The sequence below is a fragment of the Patella vulgata genome, chromosome 6 (assembly GCF_932274485.2).
Source record: "Patella vulgata chromosome 6, xgPatVulg1.2, whole genome shotgun sequence".
Lineage (NCBI taxonomy): Eukaryota > Metazoa > Mollusca > Gastropoda > Patellidae > Patella > Patella vulgata.
Genome location: NC_065884.2, coordinates 5204370 through 5221667, shown reverse-complemented (window position 1 = coordinate 5221667; position 17298 = coordinate 5204370). Strand labels below are relative to the sequence as shown.

The following is a 17298-nucleotide window of genomic DNA, read 5'->3' as shown; positions in this document are numbered from 1 at the left end:
CTTTATTTCTATTTGTACATAGGAAAACTCCACGACACATTCAGGCCTCGAAATAGTAAGATGCTGGCTCACTAACCAGAAGGATGGTTCGATCCTGGTATTAGTCTAGAAAACTCCACGGCAAGGGTCTAGTCAGTTGGAAGGGATGAAAAAACAATGTCCCATGTACACATTGACGTGAACGTAAAAGAATACGTGACAGTAGGAATCTAAAATAAGATTAGGCTGTAAGAGCCGATGTAAATACAAACTTTCCCTTGTAGCACAAACATACTGTTTGGCATATGTCCGTCTCCATTAGGAGCCAGGGTGGTTAAGTGGGTAAGACGCTGGCTCGCTAGCCTGGAGGTCGCGTGTTCGATCCCTGCATTGGCTGAGAAAGTTCAATGTGATTTTCCGAGGGGATTTCCCCTTGTCAGTGGTGCAGTTGTCTAGTCGTTCGAATGGGACAAAAAACGAGGGTCTTCTTTAGGTACATGTAATTAAAAGGTATCTCTGGTTGGTCAGCATTGACTAAGTATTGTTGTGTACATGTATACATATTTTATCATTGCTTGATAATGACTAGAGAAGCCTAGTCGAAACGTGGTCGCTCAGTAATAACAGTAATTGTATTCCAGTAAATTGAAAACTAAAGAGACTAAATCACAACCAATAAAGTTTGTTCAAGAACTGTATAATATAGTTCATCTAAAAGGTGGTCTTCATAAGTCAGGCTGGAGCAGAAAAATAGGAAGTTAAAACCCAGTTCATTCATTTATTCATGTTAAAGTAGCTGACAGGTGCTGACCATCCAATAATTTTTTCTGTTCTTTTAATTTACGTTTACCCTCTTCTATTTGAAAATTCAAAATGGCCGTTTCTTCGCATTTGGCTATTAGCTGTGTTTTACATTCTTGCAAATATTTAGCAGACGAACAATGAATCCCATCACACGCCATTTTATTGGGCGTAGGCCGTGTAGTGTCCAACTGTTTACGTAAATTATTCAAAGCCCTGTCTTTGTTGCTCATCGAATATTTTAATTTCAAAATATCGTTCGATAATCGATTAATTTCGTTTGAATCTTCGCGCTCTTTGACTAATTTTAAACACATCGTTTCGAGTTCTGTTATTGTTTCTTTATGTTCAGCGATTAATCGATCTTTTGAAAGAATCGTAGATTTTAACTCCGTACAACGAATGTCTCTATCTTCCAATTCTAGTGTCTTTTTGCGGAGTTCGTCTTCTAATTTCTGCAGATGTTGCTGATGGCGAGCATCTCTAGCATGGAGAATATTGGATAAACTGGTAAATTCACGTTTGTATTCCTGAGAGAATGTTCTTTCTTGTTTTATTTCCGACGACAGCGTTTCCACATCTTTCTCGTGCTGTGTTTTATTCACGTCTGCTTGCGTTTCTAGATAAAGCAGACGGCTTATTATTTTCCCGCTCTGATGAAATACCTGTTGGTCTACGTATTTCTTTATTCCTCGCAGTTCGTCGTTGCTTAGTTTTTTACTCAGACGAGGATGGAGACGAAATAAATCTAAAAAATATTAATGATAAAAATAAAAAACCAGAAGATATTACTTTAATAAATAAATAAAAAAAAAAGCAATATTAAAACTATGTCTATACGAATTTATGTCGTATTCAACATCATTCAGGCGAAAGGGTTAAGCCAGAAAGAGCGGTTATTTCCCATTAAGATTGGACGATTGTCGCGTGGTGAAGCCCATTTTAGGAGAAATCACGAGGGTGATATAGTTCGAACATTTGCGTTCAAAAAATCTCGATCAGCTAGTGATACCAAAGTGGATTCGTGCAACCTGTTGACGCTGTTGAAAGATGGAATTTGCTCCCAGTTGAACTACATTTGTAACTTCTTGAAATCTCGATTAAAAACTCACCTATTCAAACTTAATTACAAACATTGACTTAGAGCCAGTGAACTGCTGCATATAATTTTCGTATGAGCACATTTTTATTATTTGCTGCATCGGCAACTTTAAAACAAATGAGAGCTATTCAATCTGAGGGACTGTCGCAAAATTTCAATACTTGCGTCCAAACAACTATCCCGCGGAACTGGCGATAGATTGAACGACGCCGCCAAAGGCAAATGATAAAATAAATGTTGGCCAGAGGCGTGGTGTCCATGATTTTGCATGAGGAACAAAATCCCATCCGGGCCCCCAAAAAACAATATTTATATGTGTGTGCGAAGGAGGCAGGGGTTGGATGGAGGGCCCGCCCATTGCCGCCGGGTGATATTGGACTGTGTAGAACATGGTAGAGTCGATTTGTAGCATATCTGACCCACGGTATATGTTTGACACTGGTTGGGAATTATGATTATTATTATGATGTGATTTTTTGCCATTTGGGAGGAGCGCAAAATCTCAAAACCATGACGCAAAGCTCGTCATTGCGTCCCTCTCACTTAGGCCCTGATGTTGGTTATTTGTGTAGGTCAACACTTTACTCCGTCAGCGCGGACGGGTCGGCTGGGTCGAGATCTTTGGTCGCAAGTGTTGAAATTTGTGACGTTCCCTAATCGAACTCAGAATAACTATGATTTATACTTACCGTTTAGATCAGACATGATGGCGTCTAGTTATTACCAGTAACCCGTCTGAAATAATAATAAAACTTATCGATATGGGGGTGTTCAAATTGCCAAATGAAATGGAACCGAAATGAAAGTGATCTTTTACTCGAACGCAAACGTGTACTCGGGACCTCGAGACCTCGATTCGTTGACCCATCCAAAAGACTAGACACTGGTTTTTGCAGGTCCCCCGTCGACAAAGGAAAACCATGCTGAAAATTTCGAGGGTTGATGCCGCGAGAAGATGGCAAGGGTTGGTGTCCTGAGAAGATGACAAAGATTAATGAAATGAAATGGCGTTTAACGTCCTACTGTTCTGCTCCTACTGGGCTAATGAAGATGGGCATATGCCCACCATAAAGTGTGCTATGTGGCAAATTTTTCCCGGACAGCGGCACTAGGGCATACTCTTTTATCGAATTCCAACTGCAAGGGATCTTTTACGTGCACGCCAATATATATACACGGGACCTAGTTTCCATACTATCCGAACGACTAGACAGCTGCCCTTGTCACGTCCCCCCATCCTGCACCACTGACAAGGGGGAACCACGCTCTAAAAAGAAGTAATCGTATATTTACTTCACTAAAAAAAGAAGAAGCAAAGAGCCATCCTACGCATTAATTAAGCTATAGATATATTCTTACAGGAAACCATTTCTAATGTCCATTAATACAACAGTTATTATTAATCAATAATACATTGTGCATGTCTACACGTCTTCTCACAGGTTTTATATAAGTTTCTTTCAGACAGAAATATAACAAAGGTCATTCCAGTATACACTCGACTCAGACTAGATAGTTCAATTTCATTTCAATAATTCGCCTGGATGTAGGGATCTTGTGTGTGTGTGTGGGGGGGGGGGGGGCAGAGAAAACTCATAGGGTTGGACAGGTGACCCTACGTCTTTGTAGCACTGCCCTACTAGGGTTTAACTCTCTGGCGTGCGCACTGTTTTGAAACTCTCTTGGGCTTTAGCGTTGTGTTATACGGCTACCCGAATCAAATATGTGCAGGAGCAATAATAGTTTTGATATATGTTTTTATGTCAAAGCACTTAAACAATAGGGATTTTTTACGTGCACGCCAATGTACAAGGCACGCCGGTGACGAAAAACCGAGGGCCGGGGTACACATTGACGTGCACTTAAAACATGCCTTGGCAATTGGAATTCAATATTAGAGTCGGTGCAGAAAAGTAGGACGTCAAAACCCATTTTCATTTGCCAACAAGAACACAAAACAGTATACAAGATTGCCCCCCCCCCCTCTCTCTCTCTCTCTCTCCCACCCACCCTCTCTCTCTCTCTACCTACCCTTATACACCTTCTAACTCTGGAACATTTTACTCTGAAATTGTCTCCTGCAGATCACAGCCAAATCCAAAGAATATCCATGTATAAATAATTGTCTCCTGGAGACAGAACGATCTTCTCTGGTTTTAGACAAATAGATATACTATAGTTAGTTCATCATAAAGAATGCAGATATACATCACTGGTTACCATGGCAATTAAATAGAAGATGAGTACCGGAATCCGATGACAGTAAGAATTTAACGATTTGTTATTTCCTCTCTTGATCATTGGAAATTTGTTTCCATGACAATAACTACTTCACAACCAGGTGTTTTGCCAGTTTTTAATGGTTTCCATAGTAACCAATCGAGTAATAAGTTAAGCACATAAGGGTTCCGTAAATGGTCACAATATATGCATGTGGATGAAAGACGAAAACTCATGACATACAAGTTATCCATGTTCTTTAGAAGTTTATTTCTGGTGACGTTTAAAGGGGAGGTTTCTGGTCTTTATCAAACAAACTTCTGACGTAACTTGTATTTAAAGGGCCAATCCCGATAATGTTTTGGAGAATAAATCTGCTTAATTTTGTGTTAAAATGCCTTAAAACCCTCTACCTATGGGCCGAGCAAGTAACTCAATATTTGTGATACGTTTGCAAACAACTTAAATCCGTCAGTCTTCATCTGGAAATGGAGACCGGTGTCTCAAACTGTATTATACAATGTCTGGATAAAACCAGACCTTTTTTTATAAAAATAATTACCGTCCGTTATCAAGTACGGCACATGGGTCATTCACTGTATAGGCCTCTCAAGAAACGGGAATCGATTATCAGGTCACCCAACGAAAAAATTGACCCGAAATCTTAAAAGGGTTACGTGTCCGGATAAGCAGTTTTGACGTTCACGTCCAAACGACTCAATATTTTGAGCTGAAATTTTGAGACAAGGTCAATCCACCATTCTATATATTTTGGTGCTTAAATTTCATACGTAATCAGACTTCAATTTTTGGAGACTCTGTTCTAATCGGGATAGTCCCTTTAAGTCCTATGTTCTGCTCCGACTGGGCTAATGGAGACGGACATACGCCATATAGTGTGTTATGAGGGACATTTTGCCCGGTCAGCGGCGCTATGGCACGCAAATGTGTACAGGAGACCTCGATTTTTCGTCCCATCCCAACCACTATACGTTGTCCATTGCCCGGCCTGCACCACCGACAAGGGGAAATCACGCTGTAAAATCCCAAAGAACTCTCTCGGTCAACACCGAAGCTATCGACCCCGATACCTCCTGGTTAGCGAGCCAGCGCGTCACTCACTGAACCACCGCGGTACCTTTGAAATGGACAACCATCACCGGTAAAGTCTAAATAGTAAAGCCAACTGCAGATTTGGCCAAGGTCACCAGATGTAAATAGGGTAAGGGCACGTGATTGTTGACGAGATTGTGAGTTAGGGTTAGGGTTAGGGTTAGCGCTAAACCAGTTTACACCTTGTGACCTTTGATCAAATCTGCAGTTGGCCTTATCTTTTAGACCTAATGCCAACGATGACCCTAGTTTTATAGGTGTCAAATATGTTCCGGTGATAATCACCTCTCTGTTCATCAATCATTGTTATAGGGACGAACAATATACCCATCATCGTCATCATCGTAACCCTCGCATCTTACACCTAAAACGTGAGAAGATCAGTGACATGGAGTGAGTGATTGATTGATATGTCACGTGATTATATGGTGTAGTATACGGTAGGAGAGTAAGTATATATAGTATATAATTAACGTTCTATAAAGAATGGTGAGATATACCGCATATCAAAGGTTGGTAATTAACTTTTTTATTAAATATTTCACATGTATTTCTCGCGAGTCTCAAAACAACCCATGGGTAAAGTTACATCTTCACTACGTTCCTTTATTTAGTAGAGTTTATTTTTCCTTCTTCTTGGCCGTGGTGCTATTCAAAAAAAGCCTAACGCTCCGGCAATTCAAGACGGATCCACATGGAACTTGGTATGCGTGTTCTTTGGACAACTGCGCATCGATTGACGGACTTCGTTTTTTTTTTTAATTCTAGACTTCGTACTTTAATCTAAATATTTTCACTCGTTTTTCTCATCTTTATTGCCTTGGTATGGCTATTTTAATATTGGGTAAATCTACACGCTCGCGTGACATGAGGAGATTTAACCACTTTCTTCGTTTCTGTTCGGGCTGAAGATGGTGTCCATGTAATCTTTAAGTGGCATTTAGCGATTGGGAAAGACCTTATAACCTCTTATCGTTATCAACTGTGCTTGATAACGATAAGAGGATACTTGTCGAAACGTCGTGCTTTTAGAATAAAACCAGTGATTGTTTCCCATAAAAACTGTGTTCTGTTAAGGTGTTCATGTAATCTTGACCAAACATCAAATTGTTGATTTTATTGGAACAGAATTGAAATTAAATGGAGTTAAACGTCCTACTTCTGTGAACCGACTGGGCTAATGAAGACGGGCGATTTCGTTGGGGAGACAGGTGGGGTTTAACGTCCACTCGACACATCTAGCTCATTTGGGACTAACATATGGTTCAGTTTTATTTCACGGTAATTCGCTTGCGCCGTTTGGGTCTATAGCAGTGGGATTCATGTGTGGGATTCTGTTTTTGGATTGTTTGAAGGTTATACTGGAGTCATCGTCACAGGGTGGATACTCGGACGAATTCGCTCTGAAAAATATACAGTATAATTTGTCTTGTCTGTATCGGTCTATGGGAGTTATAGGCACTGGCTTGGTTTCAATATGGGCGTTGGTTGAGAGGGTCCCTAGCGTGGTTTACCATTGTCAGTGGTACAGGGCGGAGGGGGTTGGGTGGTAAGGAGCAGGGTCTAGTCGTTGAGATGGGACAAAAAACCAAGGTCCCGTGTACAGGTTGGTGCCAGTGCTGGAGGCTGGAGGGCCTGGCAAGGAACGGTGTCCAGTCGTTCAGATGGGACAAAGGACCTAGCTCCTGTGCTCTTCCGCAATTGGAATTCGAAGAAGGCGCAAATGCTGCTGCCAAGGCCTAATTTCCCTCACAATCTATCTTCAATAGCCCGGATGGTGCAGAAATAAGGGCATTCAACCCCCTTCCATTTCATTAATCTATCTGTTCAGTTTCGTTATTTAGATTTACTTTGATTTTGATTGACAGCTTATCGTACTTTATACGTCAATCAAACATCGCCAGAAGTTAAAACAAAAATTAAAAATTTCCCAGAGGGTAATAGAGGACTTAACATAACATTTAAAATAAATTTCCTCTCATTATAAATTAAATGGGGATGTTTTATGGTCTCAGATTTTGGAGAATTATAAATTAAAACTTTTCAAGGATACACTATTTATAATGTTTTATTGCTCTTATATTGAGATGGGCCTTTAGGCCTTGTTTTACTTTAATCCCGTCAAGTTTTCTCAATTTTTAATTAATAACACTTTTATCTGTAGATGTATGAGAGTCGTCGTGGCTCACCTGCCTCGCTAAACAGGAGGTCCCGGGCTCGTGTCGGGATTTTCCAGCGTGGTCCCCCCTATTCGGTGGCGCAGGACGGAGGGCATGACTGTTTAGTCGTGCGGATGGGATGAAAAACCGAGGTCCCATGTACACATTTGCATGCACGTAAACGAACCCTTTACAGTTCGAATTTGAAATAAGAGTAGGCTGTAGTGCCGCTATCCGGGAATATTCCCCATATAGCACACTGTATGGCGCATGTCCGTCTCCATTAACCCAGTTGGTGCAGAAAATGGTGTAACGCGTACTCGGTAGATCATAAGGTCTGTTATTGTGTCAGGTTAAGCAGTTTCGATTTCCAGCTTGTATGGAACATGGAGTTGGGTGGGCTGTCGAACCTCGTCCAGAAATGACCTAGTTTGTGTCGAGTGCACGTTAAAATCTCTCTCTCTCTCTTTCCCAATCCACCACAAAGCGCAGCCCTGCATACCTGAACAGACACTCGATTGGCCAATAAGATCACGCGATCCCATGCCAACGTAGCATAACATCCAAATTAAAAGGAAATGTGATTAAGGGTGCGGGGGCGGGGGGCGCTCGTGGTTTCGATCCCTGATGTGAGCCTATGCCCTGGTTTACTCCACGTACTTTGGTTTTCTCCCAAAGAAAAGACCCCTGCGCTAATCATAGTACATAAGACAACTTGTCTGCGATATCGTGCTCGGTGGAAGCGGACGTTAAACACTAACAGAAGAAGAAGAAACGTGATTGATTTTGATTTTAAGTCTCGTTATGGTTTTTTTGTTATGTAAAAATTGATTAATATATTAATATATTTCAGTAATATGATTGATTTCATGGTTTTTTTTAATAATGTAAAGATTGATTAACATATTAATATATTTCAGTAAGATGAAGATATATATTACAGCCTGTTTTGTGGCTGTATCGTGTATTGTGGTCAGCTCTGCTCAAACATTTAACACGCGTGAACAAAACGGTGAGTGGTGTTTCATATTAGGTGGGGCAATCTAGATTGGAATCCATACGTTAGCCGATAAGTGCCTTTTTCAAGGAGGGTCAGGTTTGCGGTACTGGCAAGGAAAATAAACCTATTAAAAACGGAATCAATTGTACAAATCGCCAATGACAACGTTTTCACGGAGCTGGAACCTGTGGGAGGATCTTTTATCAATGATGTTAAATCATCTTTTATCAATGACGTTGAACCATATTATCAATAACGTGAAATCATCTTTATAAATGACGTCAAATCATCTTTTATCTTTTATCAATGACGTTAAATCTCATTTTATCAATGACGTCAAATCATCTTTTATCAATGACGTTAATTTTACTCATCTTTATCATTGACGTTAAATCACATTTTATCAATGACGTTAAATCAACTTTTATCAATGACGTCAAATCATCTTTTATCAATGACGTTAACTCATCTTTATCATTGACGTTAAATCACATTTTATCAATGACGTCAAATCAACTTTTATCAATGACGTTAACTCATCTTTATCAATGACGTTAACTCATCTTTATCATTGACGTTAAATCACATTTTATCAATGACGTCAAATCAACTTTTATCAATGACGTTAACTCATCTTTATCAATGACGTGAACTCATCTTTATAAATGACATTTAAAAATCATCTTTTTAATGATCTTTTATCAAAGTCAGCTTGTCCTAGACGATGACGCCAATCAATCAATCAACGGAGTAAAATCATTTCCTATTATTCAAGTTAAATCAGCTAAACCTGATTTTTCCTTTTTCAATGAATTGATATGTAATGTGATGTTTTTATTAGTGATGGGCCAAGCTCTCTACGATTAATTGTTTTTTTACGAAATGCTACGTGGACGTCAGCTTGTTCACTGGCTTTGGCTTCATTCTTTGCTTTGTCTGTCGAAGGTGGAATACAAAATGATAATATATAATGAATTTTGACCGGACAGTTGCGTTTCCGTCGGTATCTGGGCTTCACGTTCTACCTTAAGCACGGCGTGGTTTCCTCTTGTCAGTGGTGCAGGAGTACAGAGGGCCTGGTAATGACAGCTGCCTAGTGGTTCGGATGAGATGAAAATCCTGGGACAATGTATGCATTGGAATGCACGTAAAAGATCCCTTGGCAGTTGGCATTCGATATAAGAGTAGGTCGTAGTGCCGTAGGACGTCAAACCCCATTTCATTTCATTTTCGTCTTGCATCGCTGATAAGGTGTGTGTGTGTGTCTGTGTGTGGTGGGTGGGTGGGGGGCTTTCTGGGTCGAAGACTAGTAGCGAACCTGGGACCGAGTGTTTAGTGAGATATTGCAATGATGACTTATCTGACGTTGTGGGTGCATATTCTTTTTCAGCTGGTTTGAGTAGACCACCGAATAGAGTATGGAATGAACAGCGACGTCTGGACAATCAAGGCCATAGACAAACAGACAGTGGTGGTGTTCTCAGCCATGAAAGAATGAATGGAGGGAGAAGAATGGCACTGGCCGATAGAAATGGTAATATTGGCAATGGACAATTATTTGAACGCAATAGCTTCAGTAACCAAGGCAACATGGTAGACCAACGACAAAACAATCGTAATCAGTTTGGAAGTGCGGGTCGTGTTCAGAATTCACAGCAAAATGGACAGGTTTGGCGCCAGAATAACCCAAATTCCAGGATTTTACAGAATTCACAGCAAAATGGACAAGTTTGGCGCCAGAATAACCCAAATTCCATGATTGTACAGAATTCACAGCAAAATGGACAAGTTTGGCGCCAGAATAACCCAAATTCCAGGATTGTACAGAATTCACAGCAAAATGGACAAGTTTGGCGCCAGAATAACCCAAATTCCATGATTGTGCAGAATTCACAGCAAAATGGACAAGTTTGGCGCCAGAATAACCCAAATTCCATGATTGTGCAAGGCGTAGGGAATCGGGCCAGTTTTCAACAACGAATGGTGAATCAAGGTAACCAGGGTGACCAGGGAACGCTTTTCAGTAATCTTGCTTCGCACATTAGACATCAATCACCGAGCAGATCCAGCCAGGGTCTCCTACATTCGGACAGGTTAGGATCTCAAGTTATTGACGATAGAAGAAGAGGTAGAGGTATAGGAAATTCCAACATGTGGCGAAACAGCAATGCCAACATGAATTATGTTTACTAGTTCCAACTAAACCACATACTTTGTTGTAATTTTAGAAATAATGCTGCGTCTTAGATTAGATGTAATAATGTTCAATTTTACGAAGCATTGTATAATGACACTTTTCACAGAAACATGGATCTGGGCTCAGATGTTAGGGAAATGTTTTCCTTCGAACTTTGGGCAATATTTTGGGACTGTGTGCCCTACTTTGTTTTTTGCATTAACTTGTTTTCCCATTCTCCCAAGCAGAGTTGTCTTGCCTTGAAGTGTTCACAATATCGAGAGCTGCGTGGGAATCGGGGGTTGGGGGCACGTGTTACTATCCATTCTGCCAGAGTTGTCTTTCCTTGCAGTGTTCACACTGACAGCGAGACTCGCATGGGAGATAGATACTTACAATAATATACTTGTAAAGAGCAATAAATGGGATTTAGCGTCGGGCCTGGGGTTTCCAACCACTATGGCCTGGTTTATATGCCAACAACTGGCAACAATTGGTAATAACCCAAAATAAAGCAGTCAACAAAATATCTATTTTTAAAAAGGGGTTATGACATTATTATTATTTTGAATCAAAATAACAATGGAATATAATGATATCAATGTTAATTCACTTGTTTTCTTATGTTCCGGTAATTCATTCTGCTTACAAAAAAATAGTAAGGCGAAAATGAATTAAGCCTACGCAATGAATTAAGCCTACGCGTGCTTACGGTTATCCGACCGACCCTATGTTTATGAGCCGAGATCGCCGACCCGAAATATTTTTCTCATGGCCCGGACTAGTTCCTTTAGGAACGGCTTCTTATCGACTCTGTCCTAGAGTCCCATAAGAAGCCGTTACTAATCATTCTAATGTAACTAGGCCCAGACCCTATAACTATGTCTTGTCGCTGTTTTCTGTAGATAATTGCAGCATTGAAATTTCGGTAATATTTTCCGGAGCTTTGTCCGAGAGGGACAAATATATTTTAACAGATTTTCCGACCGACCGACCGACTAACCCTATATTGAGGGATCATGTACACAGAACTGTAAATACCTTAATTATGCCTTTTTTCTAACTCAATAATACTGAACCTTCAGTTGAATTCATATCCCCCAAAATATTCATGGGTTAGGGTTGTGATTAGGGTTATAGTTATCAGCGTGAATGAGACATAATGTTGAAATGTTGTTGATGAAGAAAGAGGGTCGATTCAAATATAATCGCCTTAAATACGTACTAACGTTTGAAATATACGTGAACTAGCTGGCTTGCTATGTCATTAAGACAATGAGGTCTATTGTAGAGAAAGACAGAACAGGTCTTCTGAAATTTATAACTAAACTCTAACTATACGCATCTGCCTTGGTCGTTTTTTTTTTATATCAGTTTTACTTGGTTTTGGTATTTTATATTTCCAATAAATAAAAATAAATTCATCTCAGAAATGAAATAAAAGTCGTTTTCTTTTTTATTTGTAAATTCATGGTTTCCATTGCGGTTTGCGAGGTAGATAATGTCAGGTGTCTCGGTTATGTCTAAATATTAAGGCCACCTGCAGATTTCGTCATGTCGCGAGATGTAATTAGGGTTAGGGCACGTGATTGTTGACGAGATTGTGGGTTAGGGTTAGGTGTAGGATTAGGGTTAGCGCTAGCCCTGTTTGCATCTCGTGATCTTGACGAAATCTACAGATGGCCTTAATATTTAGACCTAGGCCTACCAGGCGCTTCCGGGTTAGCGCTAGCCCTGTTTGCATCTCGTGATCTTGACGAAATCTACAGATGGCCTTAATATTTAGACCTAGGCCTACCAGGCGCTTCCGGGGTTCATTCCTGGTTTAACTGACCGAGGAATTTCATCGGGATTGTGCCGTCTGGTTTCCCCTTGTGCAACATGGTTGTGGACCTTACGTGGAAAAACGTACTTTTTTCGGATGGGACGGATGGCCGAATTACAATTGATTGACTTTATATCTTCGGGAAATTCTTGCCTGCTTTCCCTATAACCGTAGTAGAGGGCGAAGGGTTTGACAAATGGTACGAAACCCGCGACCCCGTTTATTCCATTAATAAAAGCATGATAAAGATCCAGTGGGTAAAATTTCCTTCATACAGCACACTTCACGGCGTATGCCTAATGCATTACCCTGGCTGCAGGGTGCAGAAAAGTAGGACGTTAAACCCCATTTCATTAGATTCTTATATCAAAGAGATATCAGTTTGTTTCCAAATCGTTCTCTGCTGAAAACTGTTATATTTTGGGTGTCTAAAGCACATGCTTCTCTAAATTCTAAATTCAGATACGCGCATATAATAAAGATGTATTAAGTAAGCACTAAATCTGCCCAATGTACGTCTTTTTTCTCTAGCTTCTCATGTTACATGAATTGTTAGTTACACATCTAATATTATGACAAGCCCATAATCAACTCTCTAGATCATCAAATGATGGGGATTTTAATGCGATCGCCAGTTCATAGTTTAATTTAAAAATGGATAATCGAGACATTTTATTGAGAGAGAGAGAGAGAGAAAGAGGTGGGGGCTAATATATGATTCAATTGTATTTCAATAAATCGTTTGCGCCTATAGGGGTCTTTTAGCAGTGGAAGAACACCGGAGGACCGGGAGAAAACCAATGAGGTTGGACAAGCGGGGAATCGAAACCACGTATATACGCCACTTTACTCAAAGAAAGGCCTTTATGATACAACGCGCACACGTTAACCCCCCCACCCCCAAGCAATTTGACTGAAATGTTCAATATATATTCGATCATTTCTTATTAGGCCTATCTATTTGTAAACTAATTTAGCAAGAATGACCAGCTCTTTATCTAAATTTTACAAAATGCACCTTTAATATTGAGTAAAAATGGCGTAATGAACACGCGCGACTATATTTATTATCAAATGGCAAAATGTTATTATATCATTTATAAAGATGTGGGCTTCGCGGGGTGTGGACAATTTAAGTGCGATAATATGGGTTGGTATTTTATACAATTCTTTCACGGGACTAAATGATTGCGCCTACAAAAGACTGGATACCGGTGTGTCTAAAACGGTAAAACTCGTTAGACGGGTTTTGATGTGTGTGAATGGTTTATTATAATAGCTGTATAATAACAATAGAAGGTATGGGCAGGTTATTTATAGAAAACTTGTCTTCAATGATAGACCAGTAGAACGGGCTGGGCTGAGACAACAACTCAACCAGGGATGACAAAAACGAGGGACGGAATAACGGAGAAATAAATAAAATACAGCAGTGATTTTCGGGAACAGCGGTTCCTTTGAAGTTGTATTTACCTGGTGCCGTATTTCCAGGTATGTTGATTAAGATATTAATTTATTTTCTGCTATGTTTATTTGGTTGTTTTGATATCGGGAGGGGTAATGGTGTGGTTGTGCATGGTGACTTCAGCCTTCAGGCGTGTATTTACTAGTTTTAGGAATTGGTGAAACATCGGTCAATATACGCCAGATTTAAACTGTGAACGGGGGGATATATAAAGATTACATGACTTTTGTATATTTGAATATTGAATACGGTGATATATTGATTTTATTAATTCAATATTTTATTTATTAAAAAATATGGAATATGGATCTGTGAATTACAGTGAATATTATGAATATGTTACAATCATAAATCTATTATAATTTTCCTTAATTTCTCAATTAAAGCAACTATATCTATTTTCAAATATCCAAGTTGAAATAGGTATTGTATATTGAAGTATGCAATATTTGATAGTCATGATATATGTGAACAATATACACCAGTTATAGAATGATTATAAAGGGTTCACACCCTAATACCTAAATGTATATATAAGGGGAGATTATTTTATATTATATAACATGGTATGTAATAATGTTGTAATTTATATATACATGTTTTGTTAAATAACCATCAATTGAATATTATGATATATTTAAGACACAAATTACCAAAAAATATTATTTTGTATGTACATGTTCACACCTTTTGAAAATCCACTGCCATGTCATTCTTTCAAATTGAAATGCAATGAAATGAGGTTTAATGTCTGCACTAAGTAATGGGCTTGTATGGCCGATTGGTTTAAACTCCTGAGCTTTAGAGCATAAGGTCTGTGTGTGTGTGTTTGTGTGTGTGATGGCCAAATGGTTAGCATGTGTGTGCGGTATCATAAGGTCTGTCATTGAGTCAACTGGCGTGGTTTTGATTCCCCTGTTGTACGTGACAAGGAATAGGGTCACCTGTCCAGCCTCTTCGGTTTTCTACTGGTCCTCCGGTTTCCTCCCATTGCCAAAGACCCCTATGCACAAGCGAATTATTGAAATAAAATTGAACGATGTGTAAGTCCCGAAATGACCTAGTTTGTGTCAGTGGACATTAAGTCCCCCTTCTCTCTCTCTCTCTCTCTCTCTCTCTCTCTCTCTCTCTCTCTCCCCCCCCCGTATCACCCATCACCCACTTAAATGTGGAGAGATATTAGGTGTTGGAGTTTAGGTTATTTTGTCTGGACAGTCATGAAATTCCAACTGTCAAGAAACCAAGTTTTTCATCCTATCTGAACAGCTAGACACTGTTCCTTGCTGTTCTGCACCACTGCCAAGTGGAAATCAGACTTGAAGATCCTGAGGAACTTTCTGTTAGAAAAATGGATGAACAGATTCTGATTCACAATGTTTTAAAATAATTTATAAATCTGAAGTCTGTATTTTATTTTTAGTCTGGAAATATGAGGCTATTAGAAGGAGTAATATTATTGGTTGTGGTGATCACATGTCGAGGACAAGATAACATTATACAGCAGACATGTCGAAGTGATGGCACTGATGCTGTCATTCAAAATGGTGCCACGGCGATGGTCGGAGGAATTCTTTGTAACAGACCAGAGTATGGTGAGAAATTCTAAGATTTCAAAACATTTGAAAACTGAGTTTAATATTGTAAATAATCTAAAGGTAGTGATCCTAGCCATTCAACTTGATTAGGCTGTACTGAAACCCCAATACTTTAATCTAGGGCTTGTTACTACCAATTTACCTGTATTATTATATATTGTATATATTTACCTGTATTATATATTGTATAAGTTTACCTGTATTATATATATGGTACATATTTACCCGTATTATACAATGTATCTACCTGTATGATGTATATGGTATATATTTACCTGTGTTATGTATTATATATATTTACCTGAACGAGGCTTTGTCAAGATTTTTTCACTTCATCGACAAGTGTTGATATTTTTTTACATCAAAAAAGACGAGTATAAGAATTTATTTATCACACAATCCTTTCTAACATGCACAAATAAATATATATAATTCTTTGGGTATAAATCAAATTCATGTAAAGCGATATCTCCACTGTAGATATCGCCCAGTAGAATATGAAATTGATCACACAAGCGATATCTACAGTGGACTCTGTCAAATCCGACATCGTATGGGATAGTTACAATATGTCGGATTATACAGTGTTGATTCAATGGAAATCATGTGACGGGACGGTTGATTGATGTCGTAATTCGGAATATTTAGAGTACGGATTATTCAACGATTTTTTTGCTGAAATAATAAGGAAATAAATCGGGACATGAAAATGATTTCGGATTTCACAGAGTGCCGGAGTATTCAGAGGTCGGATGTGACAGAGTCCACTGTTCTGTAGAATATATAATTGGGTGATAATATATATTTACCTGTATTATTATATGTATATTTACCTGTATTGCATAGTTACCTGTATTATTATGATATCTATTTACAGATATACAGGCATATGAAGCATTTCGATATGCTTTTGAATTACTGAATAAAGAAAACACAATCTTGAGGGGAGAGACTTTAAACCATAGTTATGTACCTGGTATTAAATTAGGTAAGTACATAAGTGGTATTGGGTGTTATAGTAAAGTACTGGGTGTTCCAGTAAAATATGGGGTGTCCCAGTAAAGTACAGGGTGTTTCAAAGTAAAGTACATATGTACAGCATGTTCCAGTAAAGTATGGGGTGTTCCAGTAATGTACTGCATGTTTCAGTAAAGTACTGGATGTTCCAGTAAAGTACAGGGTGTTCCAGTAATGTACTGGGTGTTCCAACAAAGTACAGAGTGTTTCAGTAAAGTACAGGGTGTTTCAGTAAAGTACTGGATGTTCCGCTGTAAAGTAGTGGGTGTTCCACAGTACAGCATGTTCCAGTAATGTACTGGGTGTTCCAGTAATGTACTGGGTGTTCCACAGTAAAGTACAGGGTGTTCCAGTAATGTACTGGGTGTTCCAACAGAGTACAGAGTGTTTCAGTAAAGTACAGGGTGTTTCAGTAAAGTACTGGATGTTCCGCTGTAAAGTAGTGGGTGTTCCACAGTACAGCATGTTCCAGTAATGTACTGGGTGTTCCAGTAAAGTACTGGGTGTTCCAGTAAATGTTTATATATAATAGTTTTATAAAGTGATTTTATATTATTATATTATCAGGTATGAGAGTAAAGAATGTATGTGGTAATACAGAGGCGGCTATATCAGCTGCTACAGAATTTTATCCACAGCTTAGTTCTCAGGCCAGTGCATGTAATCTTTCTTCTCCTTCTAAATTATTATTAGGTAAGTAAATGGAACTCTGTTAACCAAAAAAAATTCTCCTCCCTAGAATTGTACATGTTACCATAGAAACAAAAATAACAGTACCAATTTGTTAGTCTTAGACTTATAGGGGGTATTGCGTTGACAAGGTATTAAAATTCTCTTTTTTTTATT

General features: G+C 39.0%; 1 protein-coding gene across 2 annotated transcripts in view; it reads left to right on the top strand.

The window, feature by feature from the left end:
- The first annotated feature begins 13728 nt into the window (after nucleotides 1-13728).
- Nucleotides 13729-17298, top strand: part of LOC126823421 (uncharacterized) — a 28414-nt gene continuing 24844 nt past the window's right edge. For both annotated transcript variants that reach the window (XM_050552258.2, XM_050552256.2), the window contains exons 1-4: nucleotides 13729-13866; nucleotides 15261-15432; nucleotides 16313-16423; nucleotides 17020-17145. In XM_050552258.2, coding sequence (XP_050408215.2) covers nucleotides 15270-15432; nucleotides 16313-16423; nucleotides 17020-17145 — 400 coding nt within the window. In that variant the 5' untranslated portion in view covers nucleotides 13729-13866; nucleotides 15261-15269. The remainder of the gene's footprint in view (nucleotides 13867-15260; nucleotides 15433-16312; nucleotides 16424-17019; nucleotides 17146-17298) is intronic.